The following is a 27,760-nucleotide window of genomic DNA, read 5'->3' as shown; positions in this document are numbered from 1 at the left end:
ACTATTTATTTCATTCCTCTTACATGTTTTTCCTCTACCAGCTAAATTTTTGTAAGGTGTCCTTGAGACTCTTGAAAGGCGCCCATAAATGAAATTTATTATTATTATTATTATTATTTAGAACGGAGATGAGGAAAAACTTTGAATCTGTGGAATTCTCTGCCTCAGAAGCCAATTCTCTGGATGCTTTCAAGAGAGAGTTAGATAGAGCTCTTAAATATAGTGGAGCCAGGGGATATGGGGAGAAGGCAGGAACGGGGCACTGATTGTGGATGATCAGCCATGATCACATTGAATGGCGGTGCTGGATCGAAGGACCGAATAGCCTACTCCTGCACCTATTGTCTATTGCCACATCTCTCCCTCCTACCCCCATTGTCCTGCCTTCTCCCCACAACCTTTGACACACGTACTAATCAAGAATCTATCTATCTCTGCCTTAAAAATATCCACTGACTTGGCCTCCTCGCGCTCTGGGGAAGGAATATAGGTGGGAGGGGAGGGGAGTGGGACTAGCTCAATTTGGCAAATTAGTTGACATGGACGTGTTGGGCCGAAGGGCTCGTTTCATTGCTTTCCCGCTCTGTGACTCGAAGATTCAACAATCTGCAATCGCTGCCCTTTGCTGCATCAAAGCTCACGACTCGCGTGTTGCTATTGGCCATAATCAGATCCAGGCTCCGCTCTGATGTCCTGCAACTTCAGCAACAATCTGTTCCCGTTCCCCTTGAAGGCCTCCCGTGCAGAATGGAGAGGAAAACCAAGGCCCCAGGCAGCCTCCTGAAGAAGGGTCTTGACCCGAGACATCACCCATTCCAATCGGTGGTAGCCAGTGCCATCTTCTCTCCAGAGATGTTGCCGCCTGTCCCGCTGAGTTACTCCGGCACTTTGTGTCCATCACCACTCTCCAATCTGCACTCGCTGTCTCTTAGTTCAGTGAATGTTCAGAGATTTTATTTTTATACGGCTCACAGGAGTCATGAGAAATGAGAACGATGCGTACGTTTTGGTATCTTTGTCAGTCTTGACCTAAGCCAGAGTTCTGCATCACACTCACAAACCCACCAAGGCAAAGCCAGATATCATTGCAATTGCTCACGGCTCCAGCTGGATTGTGTGAGGGATGCATTATGAAGCCATTATCTTTGTCCCTCTGCTTTAGTTTCCAGAGATAATATTGAAGACAATGAAGGGAAGATCGCCACTGGTGAGCTGAATCTATGTGGCTGCATAGCAACCGTCTCTGTTGCTATGCAAGGTCACAAATAGAAACTGATACTCAAAATATGGCAAGCGTTTGACGGCTCTGGGCCTGTACCCGCTGGAGTTAGAAGAATGAAGAGTTAGATGGAGGTCTTGAAGACAGCAGAGTCAGGGGATATGGGGAGAAGGCAGGAACGGGGTACTGATTGGGGATGATCAGCCATGATCACAATGAATGGCGGTGCTGGCTTGAAGGGCCCAATGGCCTACTCCTGCACCTATTGTCTATTGACCTCATTGAAACATACAGAATAGTAAAAGGCTTGGATAGAGTGGATGTGGAGAGGATGTTTCCACTAGTGGGACAGTCTAGGACTAGAGGTCAACGCCTCAAAATTAAAGGACATTTCTTTAGGAAGGAGAAAAGGAGGAATTTCTTTAGTCAGAGGGTGGTGGATCTGTGGAATTCTTTGCCACAGGTTGTGTAGGCCGTCAAAGGATATTTTTAAGGCAGAGATAGATAGATTCTTGATTAATACGGGTGCCAGGGGCTTATGGAGAGAAGGCAGGAGAATGGGGTTAGGAGGGAGAGATAGATCAGCCATCTATGATAACCAACTAATTCCTGGGATCATTCTTGTGAACCTCCTCTGGACCCACTCCAGAGCCAGCACATCCTTCCTCAGATACGGTGCCCAAAATTGCTCACAATACTCCAAATGCGATGATGTGATTTATGTGAGCTATGTTGAGAAGTGTCTGTGTAGCTCATGCATTTTTGTTGGAACTAACCATCTCTCACCACCTTAAACCATGAATACATTTCATGCACCAAACTAGTTGCATTTTATGAGTAATGCAATAATCAATGTGTGCAATGCATGTTGCATGAACCAGCAATGTGATCTTGACCAGATCTGTGATCATCAGTCAATTAATAAAGCTGGGAAGTATGCAGAGAAGAGTTACAAGATGTTGCCAGGGCTAGAGAGCATTAGCTGTGGCAAGACGTCGGACAGGCTAGGACTTCATTCCTTATAAGACTTAGAGGGCCATGGACGGCACGATGGCACAGCGGTAGAGTTGTCCCGCTGAGTAACTCCACCATTTTGTGTCTATCTTTGGTTTAAACCAGCAGTTCCTTCCTACCTCATACACTTTGATTCGTGGCTGGCATTTTAAAAATAATTCCTACTGCCTTGCCTTCAGTAATATCACTTTCTGATGGCATGGATGAGAAGGGCCGAAGAGTCTGTTTCCATGGTGTGAGACTCTCTGTTTACGTCGTAAAAAAATGAACCGATTATTTTGCATTGTAATTGTGAAATTACCCCATCAAATGAAGGTGGAATAGCTTTGGCAAAGGTTCCCTCAGGCTTTGACATACGCACAGAGCTTCATAATATCGCCCCACTCGGATAAATTATGTAAAGAATTAAGACAACAGGAAGCCTTTGTATGTGGAATAATGAGCAATTGGGCAGCGCAAATGTACACTCAATCCTGGCTCATTGTCTTAAAACTAAACCAATTGATACATCATCTCATGTGTTGTAGTAGAGACAGGTAATGCAATGTTAGTGCTGATTCATTCTCATGTGCTGTCACTATTTAAGGAGTCAGAATTCTTGACAAATTACCACGTGAATACTTTGGGTCAATGTTCTGGGATTTCCGACTGAATTGCCATCAACAGTGGCCATTTGCGCACACTGTTCAAACGTTGAAGCCACGTATTAATCTTTTAAAAGAAAACTCCAGAGTAATTTTAATGTAAATTGATTGATTACATTTTTCCACGCAGGGCACTGAGCCTGAAGAGCGGTGAATTGCTTTGGCACTGCAGTGCCAGGTTTTATTATCCCAAAAGCAGGCTTCAGTCGGGAGCTGGGGACGTCAATTTATTCTTCATTGACAGAGAGCTGCAAATGACATTCATTGACCAACATTCACTTATAAACCGTGAGTTCACCTCCAGCAACTTGTGATTCTGTTTGGAAATATACTTAAACACAGGGTATGAAATATAACAGTGTTTGGAAGTACCTGCGTGAAAAAAGTTGCAGTGACTCATTTTAAAATGAAGGATGTTAGCTCGCCCCCTCCGTGACACACTGGTCAACCTGAGGAGCACCTTCAGCAACAGACTGGTTCCACCAAGATGCAGCACAGAACGCCACAGGAGATCCTTCTTCCCTGTGGCTATCAAACTGTACAACTCCTCCCCCTTCTGTTGTGGGGTAGACTGAGACGGACTCCCCTCCCCAATCTTTGCACATCCCCAATCCTTGCACAGCCCCAATCCTTTCCACTGGTCACTTTAATTTAATGTTTCATGTATCTTGTTGTGTTTTTATGACTGTTGGCAGATTTCAATTTCCCTCCTGGGATGAATAAAGTTCTATCATATCGTATCGTATCGTGTTGATTCAAAAGACAATAGGTGCAGGAGTAGGCCATTCGGCCCTTCGAGCCAGCACCGCCATTCAATGTGATCATGGCTGTTCATCCACAATCAGTACCCCGTTCCTGCCTTCTCCCCATATCCCCTGACTTTGCTATCTTTAAGAGCCCTATCTATCTCTCTCTTGAAAGCATCCAGAGAACCGGCCTCCACCTGAGGCAGAGAATTCCACAGGCTCGTAAGTCTTTAGTGTCTAACCAGTCACTGCATGTTACTAATCCTGAGGTATCGGCCAGTTAATGTTCTGGTAGAAGCTGTTATTATTTAGGTTATTAACTAAAAAGTCACAAATGCCACAGACATTAAGTCAGTTAGTCTTATGATTAATTGTGTCCAGTGCATTTGTTGTAGACATTAAGTTGCCGGGATAAATATGATTCCGTGCAGTTGATATCTATGGCAAGTGATTATCCTATAAGCTGCTTATACTGTCTATGGGCCTGACCGCCTAACTTAGTTAATATATTTTATCTTTTAAGCTTTAGTCAACTTTTTGTATTAAAAATTTGAAGAGGCTAGTTTTAAACTTTTTACAGATGATATCCTGACATACATACATGTGTAATTTAGCCCAACAAATACCGTCGATATTAGTTACCTGTTGCCGCTATTCAAGAAACATTGCACATCCCTGTTAAACATGCAGCAGATGATGTTACCAACAGTAATATCAGGTTTCTGTCAGATTTAAGGCCATTAAAGACTTGCTCCATCACCAGTACAATACGGTACGATACAACTTTATTCTCTCCTATCATATCGTATCGTATTGGTGACGGAGCAAGTCTTTACAGAACAGAGCTGAGGTGACACAAGTGGCCAACTGGCCCAGAAACCGCCCAAAGAGGACGGCACAATGGTGCAGTGGTTAGAGCCGCTGCCTCACAGTGACAGAACCCGGGTTCCATCCTAACCTCGGGTACTGTCTGCGTGGAGTTTGCACGTTCTCCCTGTGACCACATGGGTTTCCACTGGGTGCTCCGGTTTCCTCCCACATCCCAAAGACGTGCGAGATTGTCGAGTATTCAACCTCTTTAAACAGAGAGTGGTGAATCTCTGGAATTCTCTGCCACAGAAGGTAGTTGAGGCCAGTTCATTGGCTATATTTAAGAGGGAGTTAGATGTGGCCCTTGTGGCTAAGGGATCAGAGGGTATGGAGAGAAGGCAGGTACGGGATACTGAGTTGGATGATCAGCCATGATCATATTGAATGGCGGTGCAGGCTCGAAGGGCCAAATGGCCTACTCCTGCACCTATTTTCTATGTTTCTATGTTTCTAACACAGGGGGCAAGGAGTGGATGTGAAAATGGGATAACGTGGAACTAGTGTGAATGAACAATTGATGGTCGGCGTGGACTCAGTGGCCCCAGGGACTATTTCCATGCTGTACCTTTCAATCAATTAATCGACCAATTGATCAATCAATCAATCAATGAATTGACCCATCCACCCATCTTCTCATCAATCAATCCATATTATATGTGATCTGCAGGCCTTGCATCTTTCACCAGTCACGTTCTCCTGTACAGGTTGTGATTTCTGGGTGTGATTTGTGAGTTCATACCCACCCTGATGCAATCAGAACATAGCAAATGCCATTCACTTATAAAGGTGGCCCTGTGAGAAATATCGCAGCGAGCTCTGATTTCATCAGTTTCTTCACATCTGTCCCTCAAGGCAAATCAAAACTGAAAGCCTCTCACACATTCCACATCTGTTTCTTTTTTATCCTGTCTCCGAGGAGTTTACGCCATTCCGATTATAACTTGTGGATCTTTCATTTTAGGAATGCGCGCTTCACACATTGCGGAAGGAGCTCTGATGAATACGAAGACAGACGCAAAAAGCTGGAGTAACTCAGCGGGCCAGGCAGCATCTCTGGAGAGAAGGAATGGGTGACGTTTCGGGTCGAGAACCTTCTTCAGACTGAGAGCCAGGGGAGCGGGAAACGAGAGATACAGGACAAATGAATGGAGGATATGCAAAAAAATCAAGGAAAGGCGGAGCCCACAATGGTGCATTGTTGGTTGTGGGGAAGGTGATAATGAATTATACAGACAGTGAAAGTCAACAGTGAAACTAGTACGATGACTAGGGTGGGGGAGGGACAGAGAGGGAGGGGTTGCAAAGGTGACTTGAAATCAGAGAAATCAATATTCATACCGCTGGGGTACAACTCCTCCCCTTTCTGTCGTGGGATAGACTGACCCCCCCCCCCCCCTCTCCCTCCCTCCCCAATCTTTGCACATCTCCAATCCTTTCCACTTTAATGTCATGTTTCATGTATTTTGTGTTTTCATGACTGTTGGCAGACCAATTTCCCTCCTGGGATAAATAAAGTTCTATTGTATCGTATGCATCGCTCCAGTTACTGAGTTACTCCAGCTCTTTGTGTCTGTCATCAGTTTAAACCAGCCCCTGCAGTTCCTCCCAACACACGTTGTCCGCTGAACACGAGTGTGAACTGACCTCATATTCTTCTTTAAAGCCGTAACCTTTGCCACACTTCATCTGCGTGATGTGCTGCAGCAGGTCGGCCACCCGGATGGCCGGTTGGAGCTGGCCAGCCTGATAGGACATCTCCACGGGCTCGCAGTTCCTGTGCGAGTGTGTTTGCACGACTCGTGTCGGCTGGATCATCTCTTCACGGTTGCTGCCTGCAGAAAGAAAACACCTGGTCGTTAGAAACCACAGTCCAAAGTCAAAGTCAATTCTATTCGCTACATGCACATGAAGGTGCAGTGAAATGAATTTGCCAGCAGCGATACACTTAAAATGAACACACAATACACAATAAGATTTAACACAAACATCCACCACAGCATTCCTAACTGTGGTCGAAGGCAACAAAGTTCAGCCAGTCCTCCTCCTTTGTTCATCCGTGGTCGGGACCATGAACCCTCCGTAGTCGCCGCTACGGACGGCCCGATGTAAAGGTCCTCTCGTCGGGATGATTCAAACTCCGACGTTGGGACGGTGAAACACACTCTGCGGGTTGGAGGTCCCGAATCGGCGCTTTCTTACCGGACTGCGATCCAATCTCCAAAGTTCAGGCCACAACCATCGTTAGTCTTGCATTTCTCACCCACCATCCTCATCTTTGGACACCCCGTGCGTAGGGGAGAGGGTAGGGGGCCGGAGATGTCCTGGTTCGGTTGCTCCTGGGCCTGGCCAAGCTGGCCATCCGCGAGTCACGGCACCAGGCGGTAGAGGGCTCTGCCCGAACCGGCTGCCTGCCCCTTTACCAGGGTTATATCCACGCCCGGGTGGGGTTAGCGTGGGACTACTCGCTGTCCATGGGCGCCCTGGGTGGTTTCAGGGACCGCTGGGCACCGCGGGGGGTGGGAGGCATCCTTAATAAGGATGGGGAATTAGTAATTTAAGAATATTTGTACTATTTGTTTGTTTTGAATAAATTCGTATTGTAAATAGACAATAGGTGCAGGAGTAGGCCATTCGGCCCTTCGAACCAGTACCGCCATTCAATATGATCATGGCTGATCATCCACAATCAGTACCCCATTCCTGCCTTCTCCCCATATCCCCTGATTCCGCTATCTTTAAGAGCCCTATCTAACTCTCTCTTGAAAGTATCCAGAGAACCGGCCTCCTCCGCCCTCTGAGGCAGAGAATTCCACAGACTCACAACTCTCTGTGTGAAAAAGTGTTTCCTCATCTACGTTCTAAATTCTTAAACTGTGGCCCCTAGCTCTGGACTCCCCCTGCATGGGAACATGTTTCCTGCCTCTAGCGTGTCCAAACCCTTAAGGGGCTGTCCCACTTCGACAACCCAATTGGCGAGTTTACAAGAGTTTGGAAAAATGACATGTTGAAGACCTCCTTCGATCTCCTTCGACCTCCCTGCGACTATATTGAAGACTATCTATGACTACCTTCGACTACCCTCGATTACCTACGACTAACATGCCGACCTACTTCGACTAAACCTACGAGTAAAAAAAATATTGATTTTTTCCATGGCGACCTTTTTTTACTCTAGGGCATTTTTTAACATATTGAAAAAAATGCTGCGACCTAGCTGAGGCCTCGAGTACATGGAGACCACTCTCGAGCATGAAGGAGAGGTGCAAAGACCTCCTATGACCTCGTGTCGACCATGCTGCGAGTATGAGTCGAGGGCAAACTCGCCAGAACTCGCGGATTAGGTCGCCCAAATGGGACCAGGTTATTTTAATAATCTCATATATCTCAGTAAGATGCCCTCTCATCCTTCTAAACTCCAGAGTGTACAAGCCCAGCTGCTCCATTCTATCAACATATGACCATCCCGGGATTTAACCTCCTGGTGAACCTAAGCTGTACTCCCTTATAATATTGTAAATAGTATTGTAAATACTTGAATAAATCTATTTTTGGTAAAACATAACAAAAAAAGCCCCAGAAGTCTGGTTTCAACGATTTTTGTCAAGTTGCGTTCTACATAGAATGTTCACACAGACCTGCACAACACACACACATACCCGTTTGCATAAATTTTCACATAGATTTGCAGCTAGTTTCATTTAGTTATTATTGTGCTCTATACCGAGATATGGTAAGAAGCTTTCTTTTTCATGCTAGATTAATACAGCATGGAAACAAGCCCTTCGGCCCATCAAGTCCAAACTGACCATCAATGTTGTTGGCACTTACTCATCCACTCCCTACACAATTCACAGACGGCCGATTGTCCTACAAACCCGCCCGTCCCTGGGAAGTGGGAGGAGACTGGAGCACCCGGAGGAAATTCACAGGGCCACAGGGAGAATGTGCAAACTCCACACAGGCAGCACCTGAGGTCAGGATCAAATCTGTGTCTCTGGCGCTGTGAGACAGCAGCTCCACCCGATGCACCACCGTGCCGGCCTTGTGGGATAAAAGATTAAACTGAAGAAAATATAATTTTATTTAATGGGAAAATAACTAATGAGAAGCGGCAACATCTTTCAGACAGACAGCTTCTAGTCTATCTATTCTTCCATACAGCCCATCGAGTCCACTCCGCCATTCAATCATGCCTGATCTCTGCCTCCTAATCCCATTTTCCTGCCTTCTCCCCATAACCCCTGACACCCGTTCTAATGAATAATTTGTCTATCTCTGCCTTAAAAATATCCACTCACTTGGCCTCCACAGCCCTCTGTGGCTATGAGTTCCACAGATTCACCACCTTCCTCATCTCCTTCCTAAAGGTACGTACTTTAATTCTGAGGCTATGGCCTCTGGTCCTAGACTCTCCCACCAGTGGAAACATCCTCTCCACATCCACTCTATCTATGCCTTTCATTATTCTGTAAGTTTCAATGAGGTCCCCCCTCAACGTTCTAAACTCCAGCGAGTAGAGGCTCAGTGTTCGGAACCTTAAGATCATAAAACATTCACAGACTTTGCAAAATTCTTAACATAATACACTTAAACTGCACAGAAAGCAAAACAAAGCTGGACGCTAGAGGATAACTTGGTTTTAATTCAGATTTCCAGTAGTGCATCAGTTTAATGATCTCTGCATGGAGTGTGTGAGTAAAGCTGGCTGCAGTACTGATTTGAAGTCACTAGAAGTCACTGTATGACTTAAGAAGCAAGATTACCTTTCTGAAGATAGACACAGAGTGCTGGAGTAACTCAGTGGGTCAGGCAGCATCTCTGGAGAACATGGATAGGTGACGTTTCACAGAGTGCTGGAGTAACTCAGTGGGTCAGGCAACATCTCTGGAGAACATGGAAAGGTGATGTTTCACAGAGTGCTGGAGTAACTCAGTGGGTCAGGCAGCATTGCTGGAGAACATGGATAGGTGACGTCTCACAGTGGATATATTTAAGGGAAAGATAGATAGATTCTTGATTAGTATGGATGTCAGGGGTTATGGAGAGAAGGCAGGAGAATGGGGTTAGAAGATGAGATAGATTGAATGGCGGAGTAGACTTGATGACCGAACGGCCTAAATCTACTCCTATCACTTATGACCTGATGACCTTATGATTTTCTCAATGAAGACAGGTTTGTGAATGCTCAGCTTTCCCTTCTTGAAGCTAACAATCAACTCCTTGCTGAGGTTGAGAGCAAGATTGTTGTTCTGGCAATTCTATCAGATTATCGAGCTTTCAAAAGCAAAAATCCAACTAAATTCCTAAATTTTTCTTCGAGGGGATCAGGAGAGTTTAAGCCTGATTGGTTACTTTAGAGTTGTCTGAAGAAGGGTCTCGACCCGAAACGTCGCCTATTCCTCCTCTCCACAGACGCTGCCTCACCCGCTGAGTTTCTCCAGCATTTTTGTCTCCCTTTGATTTTTCCAGCATCTGTAGTTCATTCTTAAACATTAGAGTTGTGAGTGTACACTTCATTACAGTCGAACCGCATGGAAACAGGCCCAATGGGTCGATGCCGACCAAAATGCCCCATCTACACTAATCCCACCTGCCCACGTTTGGCCCATATCCCTCAAAAACCTTTCCTATCCAAATGTCTTTTGAATGTTGTTATTGTAAAACATTTAAACACTATCCATCAACATTAGGCTGGGTCAATGTGGCTTTGGAGACAGAATCTACACAGATACAACTTCAATGTCATTCATTCATCATCATTGTAAACATTAGTGTCGCAGTGGTGCTGGTTTCCGACGGGAACGGTGACGGACGCACCTCACATCTCTGTCCTCCAGTTCCTGCCTACTTCCGCCGCTGGAAGTACAGGATGTTGGTGTGTGTGTGTGTTTTATCATCGTTCCTTACAATGCCGTGTACGACAGTGATCGCAACTTCTACTGAAGTGTGGATGGCCGTTGGCTCGCTAGGAGCTCATCCGCCCTTTGACAGGTCTTGTTTTTGGTCCTGCTGGGGGTCCACAGCCCCCTCCTCACCTGGCAAACCAGGTGGGGGAGACGGTTTAATCGCCGACTATCTGACCATGGAGCAGGTAGCACAGGATTACACGGTACCCGTGGCAATGGGGGGAACTCCCCCCCCCCTGACCTGAGATGTGGATATGGATGCTGTTTAATGTTACTATAAAATAACTGTCTAAAAGAGCATATGTACAACTCAATCGAACGTAATTACTTCTCAGTCATAGAGTCACACAACGTGGAAGCAGGCCCTTCGGCCCAACTTGCCTATGCCGACCAACATGCCCATCTACACCATCTGCCTGTGGTTTGGCCCATTTCCCTCGCAACCTGTCCTGTCCACGTACCTGTCTAAATGTTTCTTAAACGTTGTGGCCGGGCTTGAATGCCATCACCTCCTACAAGACGAAATCAGGAGGCAGCTCAATTGTCAGCGATGCATCGCTCCCTGACGAGCTCAATGCGTTTTACACACGCTTTGATAGGGAGAACACTGATGTGTCTTCCCGAGCTCTCATTCGCCGTGATGGTTTTTCAGTCACAGTCACAGAGGCCGACATCAGAAGAACCCTCGGAAAGCGCCTGGACCTGATGGTATACCTGGTCGTGTTCTAAAAACCTGTGTGGACCAACTGGCTGGAGTTTTTACGGACATTTTCAACCTCTCACTTCTGAGATCTGAGGTTCCCACCTGCTTTAAAAGGGCATCAATAATACCAGTGCCCAAGAAGAGTAAGGTGACGTGCCTCAACCAGTGGCACTAAAGTCTGTGGTGATGAAGTGCTTTGAGAGGTTGATTATGGTGCATATCAACTCCTACCTCGACAAAAACCTCGACCCACCGCAGTTCGCTTACCGCCACAACAGATCAACGGTGGATGCGATCTCACTGGCTCACCACTCCGCTGTTATTCATTGACTACAGTTCGGCATTTAATACAATCATCCCCTCCAAGCTGGTTACCAAGCTCTCAGATCTGGGTCTCTGCTCATCCCTCTGCAATTGGATCCTCGACTTTTCTCGATTCCTCATCCACAGACCACAGTCTGTCCGTAATGGTGGAAATGTATCATTCTCGATAACAATCAGCACGGGAGCACCTCAAGGCTGCGAGCTCAGACCCCTGCTGTACTCACTCTATACTCATGACTGCGTAGCCGGTCATAGTGCGAACTCCATCGCTGACGACTGTTCGCTGACGACACCACTGTTGTGGGACGAATCACTGATGGTGACGAGTCAGAGTATAGAAGTGAGATCGACCGATTGACCAAATGGTGCCAGCACAATAACCTGGCTCTCAACACCAGCAAAACCAAGGAACTGATTGTGGACTTTGGTAGGGGTAGGATAGAGACCCACAATCCCGTTTATATCAACGATGGTGGAAAGGGTCAAGAACTTCAAATTCCTGGGCGTGCACATTTCCGAACATCTTTCCAGGTCCCAGCACGCTGATGCGATTATAAAGAAAGCACATCAGCGCCTCTACTTCTTGAGAAGATTACGGAGAGTCGGTTTGTCAAGGAGGACTCTCTCGAGCTTCTACAGGTGCACAGTAGAGAGCATGCTGACCAGTTGCATCGTGGCTTGGTCCGGCAACCTGAGTGTACAGGAGCAGGAAAGATTGCAGAAAGTTGTGACCACTGCCCAGTCCATCATCGGCTCTGACCTCCCCACCATCGAGGGGATCTATCGCAGTCGCTGCCTCAAAAAGGCTGCCAGCATCATCAAAGACCCACACCATCCTGGCCACACACTCATCTCTCCGTTGCCATCAGGTAGAAGGTACAGAAGCCTGAAATCTGGTACATCCAGGTTCAGGAACAGCTACTTCCCCACAGCATCAGGCTATTAAACACAACATCAAACAAACTCTGAACTATAACAGCCTATTGGACTTTATCTGTTTATTTATGTGTATATATATGGTCCATGCTATATAGACACATTGAACTGTTATGCTTACAATATTCTGTTGATCTGCAGATAGCAAGAATTCCATTGTCCTATCTGGGACACATGCCAATAAACTCTCTTGACTTGCCTTGCCTCAACTACCTCCTCCTCCGGCAGCTCATTCCATCACCCACCACCCTTTGTGTAAGAAAGATCTTGCCCCTCAGGCTCCCCTCACCTTAAACCTAAGTTCTTCTTTGGAAGATATTTAAAACTTGCCGTCCATTTTTCCCCACGGTACGCGTGTTTAAAAAACAATGGACAAAGTATCACCGGAGTCGACGTATAGCGAGATATTTCTAGTCAATAACATTATTGCCGTGTCAATGTTAACTAATTCACATTGTGTGTGTTTCCAGCAGTTTCTAATTCACTTCATGATGAGAATAATTGAAAGGCGGTGAAGTAGAACAGCACTTGCAAGCGAGCGTGGTGCCAATTCCCATTGCAATGGGAGATGATATCTGGGCATGGACACATGTATAAATAATGATGCATCTCACTCCCTCGGAGTGCAGCATTACCCAGGCGTGGAATATGTTGCGACATTAGTTAACTGGCATTTAAATCGAAGGGGCGGGGGAGGTTTTAAGACCTGGGGAACAGGCCTGATCATTATCTCACTGAGCCGTGAAGAATTGATTTACTATTGTCGCATATACCAACATGCAGTGAAAAGGTTTGTTAGCATGCTATCTGTCAAGTCAAATCATGCTCTACATGGGTACAATCAAGGCTTACACATGTACTACAGGTCTTGCAACAAGAAGAGGCTGCAGAATATTGCCTGATAACATTAGAACGTCATAGTTGGAGAAAAAAAGTGCAAAGTGCACAATGAGGTAGGTTGGAAGATCTGAACTGCGTCTGAAGAAGGATCTCGACCCGAAACATCACCCATTCCTTCTCCCCAGAGATGCTGCCTGTCCCGCTGAGTCACTCCACAATTTTGTGTCTAGATCGGGACTCACCCTAGCTTAGGGGAGAGAGTGAAATTCAGTGGGCCAGAAGTTGTTGCTGAGTCTGGTGCTAGGTGTTTTTGTATCTTTTGCCCGATGGGAGAAGGGAGAAGATGGCCTGACCAGGGTGAAAATGGTCCTTCATTATGTTGAGGACTCAATATGCTGGAGTAACTCAGCGGGTCAGGCAGCATCTGTGGAGATAGGTGACCTTTCGTGTCTTATTTGGTCATAAGTGATAGGAGTAGAATTAGGCCATTCGGCCCATCAAGTCTACTCCGCCATTCAATCATGGCTGATCTATCTCTCCCTCCTAGCACCATTCTCCTGCCATCTCCCCATAACCTCTGACATGTGTTGTGACCCTTTTTCAGACTGAAGACACATGTCCCTTCATCATGTAGGCTGCTTTCCCGAGGCAGGGTGAAGTGTAGATGGAATCAATGGTGGGGAGTGTGGTCTGTGCGATGGACTGGGCCACATCTACAATGGTAGGGAGTGTGGTCTGTGCGATGGACTGGGCCACATCTACAATGGTGGGGAGTGTGGCCTGGGTGATGGACTGGGCCACATCTACAATGGTGGGGAGTGTGGCCTGGGTGATGGACTGGGCCACATCTACAATGGTGGGGAGTGTGGCCTGGGTGATGGACTGGGCCACATCTACAATGGTGGGGAGTGTGGCCTGGGTGATGGACTGGGCCACATCTGCAGCTCTCTGCAATCTCTTGCAGTCTTGAGCAGAGTCTTTCCAGAGGTGAGGAATGATACAAATATGTTGGGTTTGGGCATCAATACATTGCTGGGGAACTCTTTGCCCATTCCCATGGCAACAGGATTGAAATACCTCAGCAATGGAGAGACATGGAACAAAAATCTGCATTTACTTAAACTTATTGAATCCTTCCTGGCCAAGCCGATCCCAGCCCAAACACCATGGGGTAGTTGGGAGCAAGACGTGCGGAGCGACTGGGGGTGGTTTTCCACAAGGCGTTATTTCAAGATGGCGGGGGTGTGCGGGGATCGCTGGTCGGCGCGGACTCGGGGAGCCAAAAGGGCTTGTTTCTGGGCTGTATCTCTAAACTAAGCTATAGTACAGCACAGGAAGAGGCCATTCAGCCCACAATGTCCGTGCCCAACATGATGCCAGGTTAAACTCACCTCCTCTACCTGCTCGTGATTCATATCCATGTGCCTATCTAAAAGCCTCTTAAACCACACTGATCATATCTGCCTCCACCACCACCCATGGCAGCGCGTTCCAGGCACCTACCACCCTCTGTGTAAAAAACTGACCCCACACATCTCATTTAATCTGTGTTCCTCTCACCTTGAAGCTATTATTTGATATTTCCATCCTGGGAAAAAGGTTCTGACTGTCTACCATATCTCTGCCTCTCTTAACTCTCATACACTATGCTGTATCCCCTCAGCCTCTGTTGCTCCAGAGAGAACCATCCTAGTTGGTGCAACTGTCTCTTGCAGATAATATCTCTAATCCAGGCAGCATTCTGATACTTGTGTAGGAAGGAACTGCAGATGCTGGTTTAAACTGATGATAGACATGGAGACATGAAGCTGGAGTAACTCAGCGGGACAGGCAGAGCTGTCTCTGGAGAGAAGGAATGGGTGACGTTTCTGGTCAAGACCCTTGTTCAGACTCATATCTGAAGAAGGGTTTTGACCCGAAACATCACCCATTCCTTCTCTCCAGAGATGCTGCCTGTCCCGCTGAGTTACTCCAGCGTTTTGTATCTAGCATTCTTCTGCATCCTGTACAAAGCCTCCACATCCTTCCTGTAATGGGACGGGCAGGACTGCTTGCTATGCTCCAGATGCTGCCCAAGCAAAGTCCTATAGAGCTGCAGCATGGCGTCCTGACTCATGTCCTCCACTCTGCCCGAGAGCCTTTGGCTGGAGAGTGCGGTGTCTGCCGACTGGCTCCCTTCCTGTTGTGAGAAACTTTTTTTTTGTATAAAAAATAATTTATTCAATTGCAACACGATACAAAAACTAAAAAACCAAAACCCCACCACCGTTACAAAATCATTAAACAACGATGTTACAGATATTTTAATAACTACTATACAACCCCGGTAAAGGGGCAGCACATGGCTCAGGCAAAGCCCTGTTCCGCCTGGCACCGTGACTGGCGGATAGCCAGCTTGGCCAGGCCTAGCTGTCAGAAGCCTTGCACTGGCCATCTCCGCATATGGATGGACAAGGGCAGATTAATTCACCTTGGACCAACAATGTTTTCCAACGTCAGTTATTTATTTCCTGGCCAACACGCGCGGTGACAGCGGAGGAAGCTGGGGAGATGATTGCCTTCTCCGCGTGTGCAGCCTCTCACCTCCCTTACATGGAGGAGATCACGGACAGAGGCAGCAAAGAACAATGACTGGAATTATCTGGAGCTGTGAGATGTGAATGACCCACAGGAGACTGCGGTGTGAATCAGTGAGGAACGAAGATTGCCGCTTCCATGGATTAATGTTGCCGCAAGTTTTACACAGCAATTTAAAACATTGCTGGAAGAAGGGGAATTATCTACACCAATTGTAAAACTCCATTCATTTAAAGGAACAATCACACTAGTCAATAGCTCTACTCAATAACCAAAAATCTGTAGCCTCCTTTTGCTCTGGTATTTTATTTAATTCACAAACTTAATCAATAATGTTTTATTATTAATGTTTAATGTTTTACTTATGTTTAGTGTCATTCCTGTCGTTGTCACTTGCGGGCGGAGCACCAAGGCAAATTCCTTGTATGTGAATACTTGGCCAATAAACTTATTCATTCATTCATTCAACTGCCATGTAAATCCATCTTTCTAACAGATGAACGCAGTTCACTGGAAGTGTCAGGTAATCTCCCGCTCAGCTGCAGAAATGAGCTGAATGCTGTCATGGCTGAACTCATCACACACAGTTCACCTTGAACTGCCCACAATTAAATAATTTTTAATACTGATGACATTACCTGGGCTTGCGGGCTTGAGTTATATTATTCCATGTTATGCATATATGGTATATTATTTCCTATATGTTATGTTATACCATATAATATATAGTATGGACTGAATATATGGTGTAGGAAAGAACTGCAGATGCTGGTTTAAATCGAAGGTAGACACAAAGTGCTGGAGTAACTCAGCGAGTCAGGCAGCATCTCTGGAGAGAAGGAATGGGTGACGTGGAGTGTGTGAGGTTCCAATATCTAAAGGGGCTGCTCCTTGCCTTCTGGCTGCACTTCACACCCACCACCCTCATCTTTGGACACCCTGTGCATAGGGGAGAGGGTTTGGGGCTGAAGATGTCCTGGTTGGGTCGCTCCTGGGCCTGGCCAAGCTGGCCATCCGCGAGTCACCGCGCCAGGCGGAAGGGGGCTCTGCCCGAGCCAGCTGCTGGGGTTACGTCCGTGCCCTGGTGGTGTTGCGCTATCCACGGGCACCCTGGCGGATTTCCGGGACCACTGGGCACCGCGGGGGGAGTCTTTGAAAATTTAGTGTCTTAGATAATTTGATGATTTTGTTTTTATCACAGTGGGCGTTATCACGGTTTTTGTTTCTAAATATTATTTTGTTTATTAATTGAATAAATTATTTTTGATTTTTAAAAAAGGGAACCTACACAGCCAAAGAGAGAATATGCAAACTCCACACAGACAGCATCCGAGGTCAGGAAGCTGCTCTGGTATTATAGTGGATATATGGGGCATTCTAACTAGTTTAGATTAGAGATACAGTGCGGAAACTGGTCCTTCGGCCCACCGAGTCCGCGCCGACCAGCGATATTCGCACATTAGCACTACCCTACACCCACTAGGGACAATTTACACATGCACCAAGCCAATTAACCTACAAACCTGTACGTCTTTGGAGTGTGGGAGGGAACCGAAGATCTCGGAGAAAACCCAGGCAGGTCACGGGGAGAACGTACAAACTCCGTACAGACAGTGCCCGTAGTCGGGATTGAACCCGGGTCTCCGGCGCTGCATTCGCTGTAAGGCGGCAACTCTACCGCTGCGCCAGCGTGCCGCCCACAGCGAACTACTTCACATAATTTTACACTGGTTGACATAATTTCTCCCACACTGGTTTAATGGGACTTCTGTATTTTAAGAGTAGTTTAGTCGTCTACTGATGTCAATTTAATTGAATGACAAATTATCTATTTAAGCATAATTTTTTTTCTATTATTGCATCGTCTTTATTTCACAAATCAGCGCATCTGTGAAAGGAACGATGATAAAGATTTACATCAAACCAATTGGACAAGGACAAATGTAAATCATTTTTAAGATCAAAATTTTCAAAACACTTTTATTAAGGCAATAATCATGCCCTAATATGAAATGATTTGCAAATGATCAGTGCCCTTGGCAATACTCCATTAATTTCCACATTAATTATTATAAGTGTTAAAACTAATTCTCAGGAGATGACGATCCTATTAATTTGGGAAATAAAATAAGTCGGGTATAACTTGAAAGATACCGAATAGATTTTGCAATATTTTTACTATTCTGTTTTCATATAGAACATCATATAATTGTGGGCAGTTTTGACCTCTGAGGTTGTGGAAGGACATTCTTGCTATTGAGGGAGTGCAGCGTAGGTTCACCAGGTTAATCCCCGGGATGGCAGGACTGACATATGATAAAAGAATGGGTCGACTGGGCTTGGATTCACTGGAACTTAGAAGGATGAGAGGGAATCTTATAGAAACATGTAAAATTCTTAAAGGATTGGACAGGCTAGATGCAGGAAAAATGTTCCCGATGTTGAGAGAGTCCAGAACCAGGGGTCACAGTTTAAGAATAAGTGGTGGGCCATTTAGGACTGAGATGAGGACAAACTTTTTCACCCCGAGAGTTGAGAATCGGTGGAATTCTCTGCCACAGAAGGCAGTGGAGGCCAAGTCACTGGATGTATTCAAGAGAGAGTTAGATTTAGCTCTTAGGGTTAACGGAATCAAGGGATATGGGGAAAAAGCAGGAACTGATTCTGGATGATCAGCCATGAATGGCGGTGCTGGATGGAAGGGCTGAATGGCCTACTCCTGAACCTATTGCCTATGTTTCTAGGACCAAGGATTACACTAAGTTGATAAATAAGCATTGTTGTACCAACATACGTTCTGAATGTATTGGCCAGAGTATATTCTTTGTCATTTTAATAATGTGTAAATGTCGCATCAAACACAACAGTTAAACTGGGAATATAATTTCTGTGAATATATTATTATGTTTCTTTACTCATGTATGCGGCTGTGGAAGCTGGTGCATTTCCTGCATGATGGTGATAATGTTGTCAGCTGGGCATTACTCTCTCTGGCAGATGGAGTGCTAACACTGCAAAGCAGCAGTGGGAACAGCGGGCTGGCTGCCTTAAATCATGGCCTGTGATGGACTCATCAGAGAATTAGTACTGCTTGGGAAGCAGCGTTAACCTGCTCAGCCCCTAGACAGCTGCGTGACCTCTTGCCGGGTACACATATAATCTCCTCATTAGGTTGGTCACCGTGGCGCAGCGGTAGAGTTGCTGCCTTGCGGCGAATGCAACGCCGGAGACCCGGGTTCCATCCCGACTACGGGCGCTGTCTGTACGGAGTTTGTACGTTCTCCCCGTGACCTGCGTGGGTGTTCTCCGAGATCTCCGGTTTCCTCCCACATTCTCTCAGGTCTTCCTGCAACTTTTGACGGGTGGGGAATAATAAAGGGCAGGCAACCCAGGTTTTGGGTTGGGACGTTTCTTCCGACCGATTTGCAATTTATGGTCAAGTCAATTAACCTGCAAACCTGCACGTCTTTGGAGTGTGGGAGGGAACCGGAGCACCCGGAGAAAACCCACGTGGTCACAGAGAGAACGTGCAAACTCCACACGGACAGCACCGGAGGCCAGGATGGAACCCGTGACTCTGGTGCTGTGAGGCAGCAACTCTACCACTGCGCCACCGTGCTGCCCCAAAAACACAACATTAGTGCGCCCCAAAATACTCCACCGTCTGGGAGATACTTGTGAAGGGGAGCGATCTGATGATATGGTGACCACCAGAGATAGGATGGCACAGTGGCACAGCTGGTTGAGCCGCTGCCTTACAGCGCCAGAGACCAGGGTTCAATCCCGACCTCGGGCACTGTCTACGGGGAGTTTGCACGTGCTCCTCGTGACCGCGTGGGCTTCCACCCTGTGCTCCGGTTTCCAAGACGTAGGTTAATTGGCCTTCTGTAAATTGCCCCTAGTGTGCGGGGAGTGGATGAGAAAGTGGGACAACATAGAACTAGTGTGAACGGGTGATTGGTGGTCGGCATGGACTCGGTGGGCCGAAGGGCCTGTTTCAACGCTGTATCTTTCAATCGCTGCAGCCATTGTGCAGACATCAAGCTTGCACAAAGTTGCGACAGTGATCGGAACATCCTGGCTGGGGGATAAATATGGACTGGAATACCGGAGAGAGAAGCTACTCACTCTCTGAAGCTGCAAGACGGAAGGGTTTGTATCCAGGAATGGCTGATGTTTGAAGAAGGGTCTCGACCAGAAACGCCAGCCATTCCTTCTCTCCAGAGATGCTGCCTGTCCCGCTGAGTTACTCCAGTATTTTGTATCTATCTTCCGTTTAAATCAGCATCTGCAGTTCCTTCTTATACATCCCACTGTAATCCTAGATAACCCTCCTCACTGTCCAGTATACCACCAATTCTGGTGTCGTCTGCAAACTTACTCAGCATGTTAACAGAATTGTCATCCAAATCATTCATATACAGTCGATGACAAACAGCAGAGAGCCCAGCATCGATCCTGGTGTCACAACACTAGTCAGTGGACTCTGATCTAAACAACGTAATCCACTAGCACACACTCAGTCCATTAATCCCCTAACAACCAATTGTGGATCTGATTGGTGACCTCACCCTGGATCTACTGTTGCCAACTGTCCCGTATTAGCCGGGACATCCCGTATATTGGGATAAATTGGTTTGTCCCGTACAGGACCGCCCTTGCCCGTATTTGACCGCTACTACTCGGGTCGAGGGGACAGTCGGGTTGGAGCGCCACGTCCAGCCCCGCATCGCCCGTCCAGAGGTAGTGCAGCCCATGGAGTGCAGCAGCAGCAGCAGCGCCTCGCCCGTGCCCACGTCGGTCTGTCGGCAGCCCGGCCAGCTGTCCGACCTTCGGGCCTTCGCTTACTGCCGACACCACCACCACCCCTCCTTCTCATGGCCGATCATCGGTTCATGAGTTGAATGAGGTGCCGGATGGGACGTGAGGCCCGGGCCAAAACTCCTCAGCTGGCCCGCCGGCTGGGCTTTGCGTGCAGTCCAGCACCCGGGCCAACTCATCATCCACCCAGCCATGGCCGAGTCGGTCAACGAATTGCCGTCGGGAATTTGTCCCTTATTTTGATCTTTTGTCCCATATTTGGGAGTGAGAAAGTTGGCAACATCTACCTGGATCCCATGTGATTTAATTTTCCACACATGCATAACATGTGGCACCATGTCGAAGACCTTGCTGTAGTCCATGTAGACGACATCCACCTTTGTCAATCCTCTTCACAAATCACCACTTCAAAAAAACTCAATCAAATCTGTCAGGCCTGATCTCCACGCTGCATCTCAATAGACAATAGGTGCGGGAGTAGGCCATTCGGCCCTTCGAGCCAGCACCGCCATTCAATGTGATCATGGCTGATCATCCACAATCAGTACCCCGTTCCTGCCTTCTCCCCATATCCCCCCACTCCGCTATCTTTAAGAGCCCTATCTCGCTCTCTCTTGAATGTATCCAGAGAACCGGCCTCCACCGCCGTCTGAGGCAGAGAATTCCACAAACTCACCACTCTCTGTGAGAAAAAGTGTTTCCTCGTCTCCATTCTAAATGGCTTACCCCTTATTCTTAAACGGTGGCCCCTGGTTCTGGACTCCCCCAACATCGGGAACATGTTTCCTGCCTCTAGCGTGTCCAAGCCTTTAATAATCTTACATGTTTCAATAAGATTCCCTCTCATCCTTCTAAACTCCAGAGTGTACAAGCCCAGCCACTTCGTTCCCTCAGCATATGACAGTCCCGCCATCCCGGGAATTAACCTTGTGTGCAGTTTGGAATATTGCGTGCAGTTAATGGTCGCTCCCATTATAGGAAAGAAGTGGAGGCTTTGGAGAGGGGGCAGAGGAACGCTGCCTGAGTATTTCAGCTACAGGGAGAGGTCACCTGGTGAACCTACGCTGCACTCCCTCAATAGCAAGAATGTCCTCCCTCAAATCAGGAGACCAAAACTGCACACAATACTCCAGGTGTCTGGAAACTAAACTAAACTGAAACTACGCACAAGGAGAGGATGTTGGAAGTACAGTCACGCTCTCGCCCTGAATGCAATGACGGAACGGATTAACAACGGCTCAGAGTCTGGCTATTGTCTCCTGCAACCAATGACTGCCTCCGGGTGATTGTTCCTAATAGCCTCCCGCACAGCTGTGCCTTGGTTGTTATTGTTGAGACACTGAAGACATATTGGAGACTGACTTCAATCAGGATGAAGGAAAGAGGACACATGAGAACACTCAGTGAGAAGACAGCAGATGAAAACCACGGCAGGAATATCTGTCAAACCAAATCCACTTCCACCAAGAGCAGGAATGAGTTTAGTTTATTGATCCAGCCTGCACACTGGGGACAATTTACAGAGGGCTGCTTAACCTACAAAGCCGCACGACTTTGGGATGTGGGAGGAAACCGGAGCACCCGGAGGAAACCCACTCACTCACAGGGAGAACGTGCAAACTTCACACAGACAGCACCCGTGGTCAGGATCGAACCCCCGGTCTCTGGGGCTGTGAGGCAGCGGCAGGTTTTGCCACCATGCCACTGGGCATCAGTAGGCAAGATGTTTTAATCGCTGCAGATGGCATCTAAATGCAAAGCAAAAGATCAACCATGGAAGAGGAACAATGCACTACTATCGACATTCTCCAGTTACAAGTTCACCATGCTTCAGTCGGCAGTAATGCAATTGAGCGCAGCACGGAGGTGCAGCTGGTAGAGCCGCTTGCCTCACAGCGCCCGAGACCCAGGTTTAATCCTGATCTTGGCTGTTGTCTGTGTGGAGTTTGCATGTTCGCCCTGAGTTCCCTCCGGGTGCACCGGTTTCTTCCCACATGAATGAATGAATTTATTGGCCAAGTATTCACATACAAGGAATTTGCCTTGGTGCTCCGCATGCAAGTGACAATGACATACAGTCGCAGTTAGGAATGACACATAAAACATTAAACATTAATAATAAAACATTATTGATTAAACATGTGAATTAAATAAAATACCAGAGCAAAAGGGGGCTACAGATGTTTGGTTATTGAGTAGAGCTACTACTCGTGGAAAAAAAGCTGTTTTTATGTCTGGCTGTGGCAGCTTTGACAGTCCGGAGTCGCCTTCTAGAGGGAAGTGATTCAAAGAGTTCACTATGCTTCAGTCCTGAGATCCCAAAGACATGTGCGTTTGTAGGTTAATCGGCCCGCTGTAAATTGCCCCTAGTGTGTAGGGGGTGGATGAGAAAGTGGGATCGATGGTCAGCGTGGACATGGAGGGCTGAATGGCCTGTTTCCCTGCTATATCTCTGTCAATTAAGGGCCTGTCCCACTTATGCGATTTCTTTCGGCGACTTGCCAGCACACGTCATATTCGCAGCAGGTTGCCGAAAATTTTCAACGTGTTGAAAATCCAGCGGTGACCAGAAAAAGGCACGAATAGTCACGACCATACAGGAGTCAACCCGTGACATGTCGACACGTGACGCCTGTATGGTCGTGAGTAGTCGCCCAGAGAGCCGTACCTTTTTCTGGCCGGCAAGTCGCCGAAATAATCGCCTAAGTGGGACAGCCCCTATCAAATTCAGGAGTCAAGAGTAAAGCGAGTGCCCGCTCCCTGCGTCCTGTTCACAAACACCGCTTTCATTTTCTCTTTGCCACTCTTACTGGGGAATGAATCAGTAATGCTTGATCATTCAAAGTGTTCCCCCTTTTTTTATCTTCAGTGTGATTGTTAGAATGATAAATATTAAAAATGCAACCAAATAGATTTTGAGTGGACACCATAACAAACATTCACACTGACAAAAGAGGTAAGATAAATTTACATAACATGCTGCAGTTTTCTTTGCTGATCTTCGGGGTAAACCAGCATCTACAGGTCCTTCCTACACATTCCGTTATAGTTCACCAGTCAGTACCTTGCCTCTGAGATGTATTTCAGTGACTATGCTCGCTAGATATTTACCACAATCATTATCAGTTGTATTTAGGATACAATTAAACAAGAAGGATTCAGTAATGAAATATTATCTTACCCAATACGGCACTGGGAGTCAGCTGTTCTGCTGCCACTGTATTCCATTGAAAACCCAGAACAGAGGAAGAAGACATTATTTTAATTGCTTTAATCTTAATATTTTCTTTAAATTAATTTCTATCATTTAAATGCTCCTGTAAAGTGAAAATGTTTGGTTTGATCGTTTAAAAAATGATGTTATTCCTTTTTGTGTTGCCTTATAGAGCGTCTGATCATCAGAGATTTGTCTGATCGGTCACAGTGGCGCAGCGGTAGAGTTGCTGCCTTACAGCGAATGTAGCGCCGGAGACCCGGGTTCCATCCCGACCCCGGGTACTGTCTGTATGGAGTTTGCACGTTCTCCCCGTGACCTGCGTGGGTTTTCTCCGAGATCTTTGGTTTCCTCCCACACTCCAAAGACGTGCAGCTTTGTTGGTTAATAGGCTTGGTGAACATAAATATTGTCCCTAGTGGGTGTAGGATGGTGCTAATGTGCGGGGATCGCTGGTCAGCGCGGGCTCGGTGGGCCGAAGGGCCTGTTTCCGTGCTGTATCTCTAACTAAGACTAAACAGAGTTGAAGGGACTTTAGCAGCAAGGAGCCACCATCAGGCATCAGGGTTGTCGATGGGAATGGCCTGTGGGAGCTACTGTAGGGAGATGAAAGGGAGACATTAGTGAGGGCAAGTGCCAGCCTCATAGATAATGCATGGAGAATTTAGTCATCCAGTCACACAGAACAGAAACAGGCCCTTCAGCCCAACACGTCCATGCTGACCATGATGCCCCATCTATGCTAGTCCTATCTGCCCTATTTCATCCATGCCCCTTTAAAGCATTCCTATCCATGTACCTGTGCAGGTGTCTATTAAATGTCTTTCTACCACCTGCCTCACCTACCTCCGCTAACCTGCCTGTAACTCGTCTTCACCAAGTCCACAGCTAACAATGGCCTGTCTCCTTGATCATCGTAACTTTCTGCATATCTTTCATTCATTTGTTCCATATCTCTCCATATCACCGTCTATCTCTCTTCTTTCACTTTCCCCTGACTCTCAGTCTGAAGAAGGGTCTCGACCCCGAAACATCACCAATTCCTTTTCTCCAGATACGCTGCCTGACCCCGCTGAGTTACTCCAGCATTCTGTGTCTATCTTCAGTTTCAACCAGCATCTGAAGTTCCTTCCTACACTTTTACTGCTCGTTCCTTTTTGACTTTAACAACATTGATGGGTATTTCCAACAACCTCTGCTTCACAAACCCACCACTAAAAAGTCTCTTAAAGGGCCTGTCCAACTTGCCGATGTTTTCGTCGACTGCGGCGTCATATCAGTGTCGCCAAAAGATTGCAACACTTGAAAAACACCGCGCGTCAATACGTCATCATTTTAACTCACTTTAGGTCACGGGCAACATGCGACGTCATGCGCGCCGGATCACGCCGCGCACGAGCGAACGCAGTCGATCCGGCACCGCGGACAGCTGCAGCCCGCTATGGCATCGGGAAGTCATCCCGTGGGCCGTATCCGGCCGCGGATTTGACACCCCTGGTTTACATAGAGCGGACGTGGAGAGGATGTTTCCACTAGTGGGAGAGTCTAGGACTAGAGGTCACAGCCTCAGAATTAAAAAAATGTTCCTTTAGGAAGGAGATGAGGAGGAATTTCTTGTCAGAGGGTGGTGAATCTGTGGAATGCTTTGCCACGGAAAGCTATGGAGGCCAAGTCAATGGATATTTTTCAGGCAGAGATAGATAGATTCTTAATTAGTACGGGTGTCAGAGGTTATGGGGAGAAGGCAGGAGAATGTGGTTCGGAGAGATAGATCAGCCATGATTGAATGGCGGAGTAGACCTGATGGGCTGAATGGCCTGATTTTTCTCCTATCACATGATCATATGATCTAAGAGTTTGTGTTGGCATCAGATTCAAAGATTCAACGGTTGAAAGGTCTGTTTATTGTCACGTGTATCAATTAAGTTACAGTAAAACTCGAACGGGGATTGTGGGCCGAAGGGCCTGTATTGTTCCTGTGGTATATGTTTTGCTCATAGTCAGAAGCCTTGTGCTAAACAATAAAATAACTTAAACAGCAGTTCACATTTAGTTGTCCCAGCCAGGATCGGAAATAGCTTCCCAAAAACAACCAAATTGGCAGCAAATCTAAACAAGGTTACTCATTTCAAGGAAGTTACAAATCCAACATATATTTGCCCAAATCCCACAGGGAGTTTATATTAGAGCTGAATATCTTGCCTGTTGGGACACAGCTGAGATAAAATTAGCATCAAAATAAATTAGGCTATATTTTTCTTAACATGAAGCTGTTTTTTAAATCCCTATGGCAGAATTATAGAAACTAATCTCATTCCCACGTTTTATAAAAGAAGGCTTGGTTTCTGTGTACAGACCAAAGGAAAATGATTTAGAAATTAAAATACAGTTTGGATTATCGCCTTGTGATTTATTTTATTAAATGAAAATTAGGTTGTGTCAAAGTTGCCAAATCAAAATCTTCTCGGCAGTCCCCATTGAGAGAGGGGCATCAAATGCCTGTGAAGGCATTGAAACGTATAGAATAATGAAAGGCATAGATAGAGTGGATGTGGGGAGGATGTTTCCACTGGTGGGAGAGTCCAGGAACAGAGGTCATAGTCTCAGATTTAAAGGGCACTCTTTTAGAAAGGAGGTGAGGAGGAACTTCTTTAGACATAGACATAGAAAATAGGTGCAGGAGGAGGCCATTCGGCCCTTCGAGCCAGCACCGCCATTCATTGTGATCATGGCTGATCGTCCCCAATCAATAACCCGTGCCTGCCTTCTCCCCATATCCCTTGATTCCACTAGCCCCTAGAGCTCTTTCTAACTCTCTCTTAAATCCATCCAGTGACTTGGCCTCCACTGCCCTCTGTGGCAGGGAATTCCACAAATTCACAACTCTCTGGGTGAAAAAGTTTTTTCTCACCTCAGTCTTAAATGACCTCCCCTTAATTCTAAGACTGTGGCCCCTGGTTCTGGACTCGCTCAACATTGGGAACATTTTTCCTGCATCTAGCTTGTCCAGTCCTTTTCTAGCTTGTCCAGTCAGAGGGTGGTGAATCTGTGGAACTCATTGCCACAGAGGGCTGTGGAGGCCAGGTCAGTGGATATTTTTAAGGCAGAGATAGACTCTTGATTAGAACGGGTGTCAAGGGGTATGGGGAGAGGCAGGAGAATGGGGTTAGGAAGCAGAGATCAGCCACGATTGAATGGCGGAGTGGACTAGATGGGCCGAATGGCCTAATTCTTACTCCTATAACTTGTGTACTTTGTGGAGTGATGCTGATGGAGTGTTGGTGTTAGTACGTACGTGTCTCGTCTCTCTGCTTGCTGCAGCTTTTGTCTGTGGCCGTCACCACCGACTCCATTTCGCGCTGTGTGCCGCTCTGCGTCTCCTTCTGTTTCTTGGCAAGTTTCCTGTGGGGAACGCAGGCAGGAATGAAGACTTTGAAATCAGTGTTATCAAACAAGTTCACAGACCTGGCTAGTTCCATTCAACTCTTCTTGCTGCCTTCACCATTTCACAAGCGATAGTAGACTTTGGCCATTCGGCCCATCGAGTCCACTCTGCCATTCAACCATGGCTGATCTCTGCCTCCCAATCCCACTTTCCTGCCTTCTCCCCCTAGCTCATGGCATCCCGATTTGATAAGGAGGAACAAGTTCCTTATCAAATCTGAAGAAGGGTCTCGACCTGAAACGTCACCTATTCCTTCGCTCCATAGATGCTGCCTCGCTCGCTGAGTTTCTCCAGCATTTTTGTCTACCTTCCTTATCAAATCACGTTTGTTGATCACAAGAATTATGTTAACAAGAAGAACTGTCAGTGCATGAAAGAGCTTCTCTAAAGCTGATTTTGTCTTTTGCAAACCAGCAATTGAAACACATGCATCCAGCGGGAAAACTTAGTGCTGGAGTAACTCTCCTTGGTTTTTCAAAGCCTGCTGGATCTCCCAGTTGG

The 27,760-nt window shown here is 46.8% G+C and overlaps 1 protein-coding gene across 3 annotated transcripts in view; it reads right to left on the bottom strand.

Annotated features, from left to right (window-relative positions):
• The window catches only part of ptprt (protein tyrosine phosphatase receptor type T), a 588,177-nt gene that overhangs the window by 71,024 nt on the left and 489,393 nt on the right, over window positions 1-27,760 (bottom strand). For all 3 annotated transcript variants that reach the window (XM_033041307.1, XM_033041304.1, XM_033041305.1), the window contains 3 exons: window positions 27,110-27,216; window positions 23,782-23,817; window positions 6,138-6,325 (listed from right to left, as the gene is read on the bottom strand). In XM_033041307.1, coding sequence (XP_032897198.1) covers window positions 6,138-6,325; window positions 23,782-23,817; window positions 27,110-27,216 — 331 coding nt within the window. The remainder of the gene's footprint in view (window positions 1-6,137; window positions 6,326-23,781; window positions 23,818-27,109; window positions 27,217-27,760) is intronic.

This window comes from Amblyraja radiata, chromosome 23, assembly GCF_010909765.2.
Source record: "Amblyraja radiata isolate CabotCenter1 chromosome 23, sAmbRad1.1.pri, whole genome shotgun sequence".
NCBI lineage: Eukaryota > Metazoa > Chordata > Chondrichthyes > Rajiformes > Rajidae > Amblyraja > Amblyraja radiata.
Note: the sequence above shows the minus strand (reverse complement) of the source record. Positions and strands in the feature narration are given on the sequence as shown.